The sequence below is a fragment of the Orbilia oligospora genome, assembly GCF_000225545.1.
Source record: "Orbilia oligospora ATCC 24927 unplaced genomic scaffold scaffold00185, whole genome shotgun sequence".
Taxonomy (NCBI): Eukaryota; Fungi; Ascomycota; class Orbiliomycetes; order Orbiliales; family Orbiliaceae; genus Orbilia; species Orbilia oligospora.
This window is the reverse complement of record NW_011645742.1, coordinates 1-11,065: the sequence shown is the minus strand read 5'-3', so window position 1 is coordinate 11,065 and position 11,065 is coordinate 1. Positions and strand designations below refer to the sequence as shown.

The 11,065-nt window shown below is 33.6% G+C and overlaps 3 protein-coding genes across 3 annotated transcripts; all 3 read left to right on the top strand.

Moving 5' to 3' along the window:
- Positions 1-1,110: 1,110 nt before the first annotated feature.
- On the top strand, positions 1,111-2,178 carry AOL_s00185g3 (uncharacterized protein; the record flags this gene model as incomplete). The annotated part of the gene is made up of 2 exons (XM_011128249.1): positions 1,111-1,845; positions 1,903-2,178. 2 exons carry the CDS (start codon positions 1,111-1,113, stop codon positions 2,176-2,178), a joined length of 1,011 nt encoding a protein of 336 aa, XP_011126551.1.
- Positions 2,179-3,431: 1,253 nt separating this feature from the next.
- AOL_s00185g2 (uncharacterized protein) lies at positions 3,432-4,587 on the top strand (the record flags this gene model as incomplete). The annotated part of the gene is made up of 5 exons (XM_011128248.1): positions 3,432-3,564; positions 3,626-3,869; positions 3,941-4,035; positions 4,098-4,459; positions 4,543-4,587. 5 exons carry the CDS (start codon positions 3,432-3,434, stop codon positions 4,585-4,587), a joined length of 879 nt encoding a protein of 292 aa, XP_011126550.1.
- A 1,846-nt stretch (positions 4,588-6,433) lies between these two features.
- Positions 6,434-6,787, top strand: AOL_s00185g1 (uncharacterized protein; the record flags this gene model as incomplete). Its single annotated transcript, XM_011128247.1, has 1 exon — positions 6,434-6,787. One exon carries the CDS (start codon positions 6,434-6,436, stop codon positions 6,785-6,787), a length of 354 nt encoding a protein of 117 aa, XP_011126549.1.
- Between the last annotated feature and the right edge of the window lie 4,278 nt (positions 6,788-11,065).

Below are 11,065 nucleotides of genomic sequence, written 5' to 3'. Positions count from 1 at the left end.
ACGATGAGTGTGATGACAATTTTATAATACATTAGTTTGCCCGAATTCGCTCTGACACACTATAGGCTTATATATAAGGCTGGTACAATAGCAAGCATAGTAATAAAGAAACAGCTCGTTCAAAATATTAAGGCACCGATTACCCATCCCAAAAATCTCAACAAGACAACTCATAATACCGAAGATTCTGTTGTGGGCGGAATTACTGTCGCTGTGGAAAAAGTGGAATATAATATGGTGGAATTGCCAGAAATCTTGAAAACTAGTTTAGTGCATGGCGTCCCGATTACCTATTACTTTACCTTGTGTTGCCGTTGTTTTATCTTGGCGCTTGTAGATCAGGCCATCTAGCGCTAGCCTCGGGACTATGAATTCGCACATCTCCGATTAGGGTTTGGTTCGGGTGTTCGGTATCAATTCACGCCACATATATGGGCTCTATAGTCGACGCTTGACCCTCCTTAGGGAAGGTGAGCTCTTCGGGGGGATCGAAATACATGACCGCTTTTAAAACATGTGTCACCTGAAACTCTAATCTACAGCGAAAGCCTCTTTTAAAGCTTTCTTCCGGACCTAGGACCGCCCGACACCAAGGCTTGTGGACGCATAAGGAGGCCAGAAGTATGTATTCCAAGAAATTAAAGAAGCGGTTACGGATACGCTGTACTCTGCTGAGAATTGTTTCCGGAGTCGTGAGCTCAGGCGGCTGTAGTCCCAGGCGTGTACTTGCTCCTAACGTGTATGCAATGCCGAACCTAAAACCACTAGCATGACAATTGCCTCCGGGTCTCCTCAGTAAATGAGGCCATGATGCCATATCCGGTTTTAGAGAAATCCCTAAGCTGAAGGTCGATGGAGTTTCTATGGCTGTGAGTTCCCTTTAAGTTACATTGTCAATTGAAATGACGAAGTTCTATGTCATATGTCATAGCCGATCCATTTCAGCCATGTAGAATTCGCCTGACAGATTTTTTTATAAATAGTTGTGATAACTCTTCTCCATTATTTGGTGCTTCTCTTTGTCAGCTCGTCAATACTATAAAGCATCCTTAGCTTGATTTACAGTCTTTTACACTACCACATTCATTTATAACTACATTCTTTTACAATATGCATCCTACCAGTATCGCCACCGCTATTGCAGCTCTTGCTATAATAGCAGACCCAGTTTCTGCCCATGCTAGATGCCACCGTGTTATGGGAGATAAGAATCCACCTGGAGTCTGGTCACAGGCATTGCTTGCTGGCAAAAAATGGAACCCAGCACCTGATAAATTCAATTCAAATGACCCCTGGAATCAAAAACTTGTAACTATTTTCAGTGATCCACCTGTTCCAGCTTGGGGGAAAAAACGTTCGTGGCTAAAAGACGGTTGTGGTGTAACTTTGAGTACTGTGAATCTATGGTGGAAGTTATCTACCGGCAATTATGGCCCCCATAGATGGACACAATCTCTTGCTGGAGCCAAAGCTGGAAAGGAAGCTTATATCCAAACTGCACACGAGACTAAAAAGCAAGCTGATGATGGTTCCATGGCTGTAGTAAGCGCTGATGGTACTGGGATTCTTGAAATGAGATTTTTCCAAATTAATGAAGATGGAGCCGGTCCGTTTCGATGTAGAGTCGACACTAATGGCAACGGCACATATGAGGGCTGGGAGCCAGACGAACGGTTCCTCTTGCAAGCAAAACCCAACGACAAAGGGCGTTCACACTCCTTCCACAAACCGACCGTGGGACAGGTCCTCCACGTCAAATGGAGGGTCCCTCGAGGCCAGGTTTGCGATGGCAAGTCTGGTAAATATACTGGTGTCTGCATCCTGCGCTGTGAAAACTTTGCAAAAGTATATGCTTTTCACCCTCACACCTCATGATGCATATTGCTAATGAAAACGTATTAGAACGGTCCCTTCGGAGGTTGTATTCCATTTCGCGTGGTTAATGTTCCGCCTCCACCGCCAAACAAGCACGTACCAAAGCCAAAACCAATCAAGGAGGTAGAAAGGCCAGAAGCTATCGAATATGACTATCCAACAGAACCTGAGCAAGCGGCTGATGGAACCTATTACAAGCGTGATATCACCACCTTTGATGACCCAGCTAAGATCAAGATTCGTGGCGAGTACGAAGGAATCCATCTACATGTTATTGATGAGATGCGCAAGGCAAAGGCTTAGCGCGAAATTATCGGAAAGCGCACAGACGAAAGATTTTTTGAGAAGTCTTGTTGGAATAGGCTTGGATAAATGTGTAACTAGTCAGCAGCAGCAGTTATATAGCAGTAAATAAACAATAACAAAAGTTACCATAATAACTAGGCAAAGACCGATAACTTTATATATTAGTAATATATTAAGATGAAAGTTTTACGTTAAGGATATGTTATAAGGTATAGGAATAAGCTGTATAAGCCAGCAATGCTCTATTATCTTATAAGTTTAAAAAGGAAAAAAGAATTTGTCACCACGGCCTAACCATATCAACTAACCGGATTAGGAGATAAGGCTTAGTTTAATAAACATACTTCTATTTCCTATTTTTATTTATCTTACAAAATTATTCCTATTATATTTTCTCGGATTTTTATATTATGTAAGTGTCACAAACCACGCGGCCAAAAGGCTAGGGTATGCAACTAAGCATAGTTCCAGAATGTGCTACATATAGAGCTATAGAATGTATAGAATAGAGTGATTCTACGAGGTATAAGTTGGCCGGATGGGACACCTATCCAGCTCAATGCCATACAAACGAGTTATAGTTTTGGCATAAAAAAAGACACTGATCCAGATTACTAATCTAATCTATTTAAATTTCCCTGGCTTAAGTCCCTGCAAAACAGCTCAAGCGCTGTTCAGCTATCCCGCAGTGCGCGCGACATTCAACACAAAAAGACGACCCGCAGGCCAGGTTCGAGTTCCCCTGCATGTTTGGATTATGAGGAGCCTCATTCTCGAGACAATGCAACCTTTCCGACGAGTTCTGGTCCAAAGGGAGCCGACGTGGAAAGGTCAACGGCTAGTTCTGGGGTTCTGCTCCGAAAACCTGCCAATCCGTGCGGCCCTGGCGAAAAGTGTGGAAATTAGCTGCCAAGCTTTTTGGATTTCGATAGGTCAGCGCATGGGCTTTTGGGCATGTGGCGCGAACTTTATACGGCGGTCTCGAACAATCCTGCGTCGACTAGCCTCATACTGACATGGTGGCGCTGGGCGGAGAGAGCCAATTAAGCTGTCGAAAACTCAAAATCGACGCCCGCCAGCTAGTGTTGCCCCCCTTTATGTTGGTGTATATATTCTGGATATAGTCGCCATTTTTGTGACTGAACTTGGTAGGTACAGAGAATCACACCCGTCTTCACGTCGTTCATTTTTCGTCTTTCTACAGCGTCACTCTTTTAAGTAGTCATTCGTTTTGGTACTTATCATCCATCATGTTGTTCAATCAGATCTCGACGTTTTCGGTTCTCGCGTTTGCGGCAACATCCTTTGCCGCATCATGCGTCCCAAACAAAACATGTTCGAACCTTCCTAGGGCAACTGTTACCAGCTGCTCTTCCGCCATCTGTGAGTATATGTCTATTATCGGGATATTATTTGAGGATATACGCTAACCTACAAATTGTAGCTGCGAAGAAATTAAAATACTCGACTTGCACCGTCTGGAAGACAGTTACTCCTGCAAAGGTTACCAAGACCGTGACCATTAACCAGCCCAAGGTCACCGTCATCGACAACAAAGTTTTGACCAATACCGTCGATGAGACTGGTACCGTATCCGTCTTCTCTACCCTTACGGAGTATAGCACCACTGTGTATCTCGACGAGATGTCGGAGGCTGTTACAGAAACGGCGACCGAGACTTTCGAGGAGTATGTTGCTTTCGTTCTACGCATGTGGTCTACTACGAATTTATATCTAGTACTGACGAAACTTCTTGAAGAACTGCCACCGAAACCGAAACCAGTATCATTTTCAACTATGGTTTCGCTCTTAAGAAGCGTGTCGCTCCTTGCACAACCGTGGCGAAGCAATGCTGTAAGCAATCAATTCAACATGGGACTCCGCACAACCGCTAACCCGACACCTTTGATTTTTAGCCTGCTTGCTCACGAGGACAAAGACAAATACTTTGACCGCAAAAGCACCGACAACTTACAAAACAAAGACAATGCCGCGTGAAACTGTCACCAGAGCCTCCACTGCTACCGTGAGCGTTACTGTTATCACTTTCTATACTACTGTTGTTTACGACACTGCTACCTCGGTTGAGTCTCAATACAGCACGGCTACAATCACTGCAACGGCAACTGTACAAGAGTCTGTAACCAACACTGATACCATTACCGCTACTGTTTCGGAGACTTTGTATACTTGCGTGGATCCAAACCGTGCTAGATGCGGTAACTACTGCTACAGAACCCAAATTGATTGGTATAATTGCGGTGGATGTGGACAAAGGGTAAGCTCGCAATAATTTTTTTTTTACACGAAACCGCCACATGGAAATCGGATCACTAACGCGTTTATTCTTCTACCTTATAGTGCAACAACGGCCAAATCTGTAACGGCGGTCGATGCATTTCTTAACTAAACCGTGGACCTCTCTTGACAAAATGAGTACCGATTCTATTATGTATAGTAATGTGTAATCTTATAAAAATTGTAATCTTGTTGCAAGGGCAGTCATTTATTTGGACCTGACCTTCTGATCGGCGTGGCAATTATATCTAAAATAGATGTTTCATTCAAAGGAAAGGTACTAGGACGTGGGTGAGTTTCATTTGATTTGATTTTATTGAGTATTGGGACAGTTTTTTTCGGAGGGTCGGGGCAAGACTTTTATTGAGAAAGCGTAAAACTAGATAAATGCTCAATTTAGCCCATATTTTCTGGATCACGAGCCCAAGAGTAGGTTTTCGTTAGCCGGAAACTGAAAAAAAAAAATTTATATTAATAATAATTTATTTTATTAATTAATTATTATCTACCTTTCTATATATATTTAATAAAAATGTTAAAACCTAATATTATATTACACCTGCTAGTAGCTGACATATCCTCTGAAGGCAGCCGTCGACCATATAAGTTCGAGAGACCAATACGAGAATTTGTCGGGCTTAGGGCTTCTCCACTACCGCCTTAAATCCGTGCCGAACATCATTAGAAAACCCAAGGCTGGTTTAAAGATGCTCTCGACAGCAGCGCACGCTAATAACAGGCAGCTTTTTATCGGCGAATTTTTCCGGGAAGGACGCTAGCGTTCACCAACTCTTCGGGATCCGAATCTCGACAGTATTCCGTCCAACTGGCAGCCCTCGACCAAGGCATTACCACTTCTTTCGAAGCCGCCTCACGCTCGTTGATAACGACGACGCTTCGAAGTTAGGCCGAATATCAATTACGCGAACGAGCCCGGTTCCTCCCCTATTTCTGGAGTTAGGGTTCATCGGCCGGCTTTCACCTTCAATCCCCGCGTTTTGATAAGATACTGACGAGCCTCTTTCGACAACACGAACCGGCCGTTATATTCCGAGTATTAAAAGTATCATACCCCTCTAACGTTTAGTATCCCCCTTTGATGATCTTGTTGTCGAGCAACTTTTTCGGGGTTTTCCTATTACCTTATCTTCGAAGCTTTTTGCCTAAGCTGCGTATACCCTCAAAGGGGTTTCTTAATGGCCTCCTACCTCCTATAAGTGATCCTTAACGTGCTTCAATCGCACAGCAATTTAGAAGACTATGTATATTATTTGTGATATTTCTTTATTATAAATTGAAGGGCGCTTTATTCTCGCTACCTATGCTATAGAATGAGCCGATAGAAATCCAAAAATGCTTATTGATAATCTGAAATATTCCAATTTCTGTTTAAAAACCTAACAGTGTGTTGATTTTGTGTTGTTCGATTCTGAATAACACGCGGTTTGATTAAAATGCCGTTAACGCACACTGATAGCCTTCGAACCCATTGGTTGCCCGAAAACGCTAGAAGAGGAATCAGAACTCTTGTGGGCAGCGAGACTGACTGGGCAATGACAGCCTGAGCTCGCAACCGCTGGTATTTAAAAAATTGGCAATGCCCACGTCATATGGCCTTGTAGTGATCCTGCATACTCTTGCCAGTCTGCCCTGCCGCAGGATCCAGAGAAACGACCCAGACCAGGCATAGAGGGACGGCATGAGCGCTTGCCTTAGTGTGTGCCTCGTCCTGGATGGTATGTGCCTGGCTTTGGTGTGTGTTCTGCGAGTAACAGGGATAGCCAACGCGAATTTGCCCAGCCTTCAGAATCAATTGAAGGAATTCTAGTCTTCTGTCGAAGAGTTTTGAAGCATTCGTAAATTCTTATATATATGCCCAACGGTTTAATATCCGACAATTTTCTTTCAAGTCAAACTGTAGCAACTGCAGCTATAGCTATCTAGTATAGCTAAAATGGAGCCCTTCAATATTAACGCGGAAATGACCTCTTCACTCAATAACTTGAATGGTGAAGAACTTGATATTTTCGCGGCATTGCAACAAGAGCAACAAGGACAAGGTCCCGTAAATGATGAACAAATCGAATTATATATTTACGCCTGCTTCCTGGTCTTCAAGAAAATGCACTCAACAAAACATCTTGAACAAGCTATTCAACAAACGGAAGGATGGATCGCCGAATTAGCTATTGATCATCCTGACCGCGCGCGAAGACTTCAGATTCTCGACTTTCTGTCGGCCTGGATGAGCCAGCTCAGTTTCATCTCTGAACGCGATATTAAACTTCCGTTGTTGGGAATTAGGTGAGCGGTATTTTTCTCCGATTTTTCCTAAATAGAGAATTGCCCTGTACCCCTAGTCTAACTAATATTATTTATTACGTGCGGAGAGGTGCTCAGAAGCCCTAGAGGATGATACTTCCAGCTAGAGAAGGCGAGCTGCTAATACGCTGGTGTCTATCAGCCAAATGATTAAACAAAAATTAATACCTGAAATCAGCATCCAAATAGAAAATCAAAACGACGTGGCAATAAAACTAATGCGAAGTTACGAACAAAATGGCGTTTTGGAAACCTTGAACGAGGCTATTAGTATCATGCGACAAAATGTAGATTTAGCTAGAGAATACATCACGCCGCGCATATTAAATAATTTAGTGGTAATGCTCGGGATGTGATTTGAGCGAACAGGCTCGATAAACAATCTCAATTATGTTATTAAAATTTCAAATATAGTAGTAGACATTACATCTTAAGATTATTTTAATTAAGCTAGTTGTTTAAATAACTTTGGAAATTAACTCAAAAAGCAATTCGAATAAACTAATTTAATAAACAATCTTAACTATGTTATTAAAGTTATAAATATGGTATTAAATGCTACACCTTAAAACCACTCTAATCAAGCTAACCATCTAAACAATCTTGGAAACCAGCTTAAAATGCAATTTAAACGAACAAATTTAATGAATGATCTCAACCGCGCTGTTGAAGTTACATATATGGCACTAGGTGCCACACCTCAAGACCACACACCTCAAGACCACTCCGATCGGGCTAGATATTTAAACAACCTTGGAAACCAACTTAAAAAGCAATTCAAGCGAACCAACTCAATAGACAATCTTAACCATATTATTAAAATTTTAAATATAGTAGTAGATCAAGATCACCTTAATCGGATTAGCCATTTGAATAATTTTGGAATCTAGCTTAAAACGTGATTTAAACAAATTAGCTTAATAAATAATCTTAATTATGTTATTAAAGTTACAGGTATGATAATAAATACTATATCTTAAGATTACCTTAATTAAATTATTTATTTAAATGGCCTTAGAAATTAACTTGGGAAGCAATTTAAACAAATAAATTTAATAAACAATCTTAACTATATTATTAAAATTATAAATATAATTATAGATATAATACTTTAAAATTATCTTAATCAAATTTGCTATTTAAGTAACTTTGGAATCTGGTTTGGGAGGCAATTCAAATAAATTAATTTGATAAATAATCTTAATTATATTATTAAAGTTATTGTCACGACCCAGCCATATTGACTAACCCGATTAGGAAATATGTTTTGGCGTGATAAATATGCTTCTTGTTTTTGTTTTTTTTTATTTTATAAAATGTTTTTAGTTATAATTATTTGGATTTTTTAGATTGAAAATTTATATATTTGTTTTTTATCTTATGTATAAATATATTATAAAATAATATATTTTTTATTTTAATTAATAAGTGGAAATTTTTGGTATTGGTTTATTATGTAATATTTAATATTAAGGTTATGATTATTAGATGTTGTTAGTAATTATTAGATTAATAATTATTAATAATTATTAATAAATATTATATTTATGATTGTTTATAAAAAACTTTATTATATATTTAAAAATTTTTAAATAATGGTAGTTTTTAATTTATTTTAGAATTTTATTGATTAATTTATTAATTTAGTTTATAATTTATTTGAATAATATTTAGTTTTATAGTTAATTATTGTATTATATTTTTTACTTATATAATTTTATATTTTTATTTTAAATATTATATTATCTTTTGAGAAATTTGAATATATAAAGTTAAAAAATATAGTAGAATGTTAAATTGTTTTAAGAAATTTTATTAAGAAATTTTGGGATAGATGTAATTAGTGATTGACATGGTGCGGTTTGGTTCGGTTTTTAGATATCAGAAATTGTTTATAGCAGTTTTTGGTTTCTTTTTTTGAAACTTGAACTATATTAAGAAATTATGCCAAAAATTAGAAACTACCTGTTAAGAAATTATAATAAAAATTGTTTTAAAAATTAAAAATTGTTTGTTAAAAACTAAATTGGTAGATTATAACTCTAATATAATTTAAAAATCTTATATATGGAGTAATATATATTATTTTATTTATAATTTAAGTGTTTCAAATTTGGAAAATATAGGATTTTATTAATTTATATACAAAAGAAGTTTAAATTATTTTTTAGATTTTGATGTTTTATTGGAAATTAAAGTATATTTTTTTTTATTAAAAATATTATATATAAAATTTTTATATATATTTTTATATAATTTTATATTTAAAGAAGTTTATTTTTTAATTGTTATTTTATTTTTATTTTTATTTATAGTATAAAATATTTTATTAATTATAATTATTATAAAGTGTTAATAAAAAACATATTTTAGAATAACTAATAAATATAAATTTATTTTTAATAATTTTAGGTGAAAATTTTTCTTTATATTAGATTATAATATTTTAAATTTGATTAAAAAAATTTTTAATATTAACAAATATAATTAAAATAGTAAAAATATTTTTAATTATATTTAGTAAAGTAGGATATTTGTGTTTATATTTAAGTTATTATTTTTTAAGAAATAATTTAATTTCAATCTATTATTATTAATCTATATATAAAATAATAAAAATATAAAATAAATAAAAATATATATATATATATTTTTTTTTGTTATAAATAGAATTTAATTTTATTATTCTTCTTATTACTTTTATAATTTTAAAAGTGATTTATTCTTTCAAAATAATTAATTTTAAAACTAAAGTTAAAAAATAATTTGTTATTTAAATTTTATTATATAACTAAAAATTAATATAATTATTTAAATTAATTATAAACTATTTGTCACGACCCAGCCATATTGACTAACCCAATTAGGAAATATATCTTGGTGCAACAAACATGTTTTTTGTTTCTACCTCTCTTTATTTTACAGAATGTTTTTAATTATAATTATTCAAATTCTTTAGATTAAAAATTTATATATCTATTTTATGCCTCATATACAAATATATTGTAAAACAACACATTTTTTATTTGACCAACAAACAGAAATATCTGACACTAATCCATTATGCAATATTTAACGCCAAAACCATAGTTATTGAATGTTATCAGTAATTGTTAAACTAACAATTACTAACAACCACTAACAAATATTATATTTATAATTACTTATAAAAAATTTTATTATGTATTTAAAAATTTTTAAGTAATAACAATTTTTAGTTTATTTTAAAACTTCATCGGTTAATTTATTAATAATCTTATTAACTTAGTTTATAATTTACTTAAACAGTATTTAGTTTTATAGTTAATTATTATATTATACTTTTTATTTATATAACTTTATATCTTTATTTCGAATACTATATTATCTTTTAAGAGATCTGAATATATAAAGTTAAAAAATATAGTAAAATATTAAACTATTTTAGGAAATTTTATTAAAAAATTTGAGAATAAGTGTAATACTTTAATTAATCCAACTTTTAAAAAAAAGTAGTATATATTGAGAAATTACAATCTATCAAAATTAGATATAAATAATAAAAGTTAAAAAAACTTTTATAATTTTTTTGAAATTTTAGTATAATTTATAAATTAAAAAATAGTTAAACACACTATAGTATAAATTGAATTATTAATAAATTAAATAAATTTTAATCTTAAATTATAAAATAAAACTAATATTAAAGAAGATGAAAAATCTATTAAAATTTATAAACTACTAAAATCCTAAAACAAAATTATAACAATTAAATTAGATATTCAAGTATAACCTATAGAAAAACTATAAAAAAATATGCGTAATAAATATATAAAAAAATTTAATATAGATATTAACAATTTGCTAGCAATATTAAATATATTTATTGAATAAATAAATATTAATTCTAATAATAATGGAGAAGAAAATTTCGTTAATCTCAAATTAAAAAAGAAATTTTTTAAAATTTTTAAAAATTATAAATGTAATTAAAATTTTTATAAAAGAAATATAACTAAAATATTGAGGAAGTTACTACTAAAATCTCTATTATAAATTCAATAAAAACAAAAATAAAAATAAATATAATGAGCTTTAAAAATAATTTAACAATGTAAAATTACTATAAATTAACAATCTAACTAAATTTAACAAAATATTTAAAAAATTTAATCATTTTTTTTAACAATTTAATATTTATTTTTAATTCCAAATTGAATAATTTTTTTGATAATAAAATTAAAATTTTTTTTTGTAAGAATATATCTTAAAAGTATTATTTTAT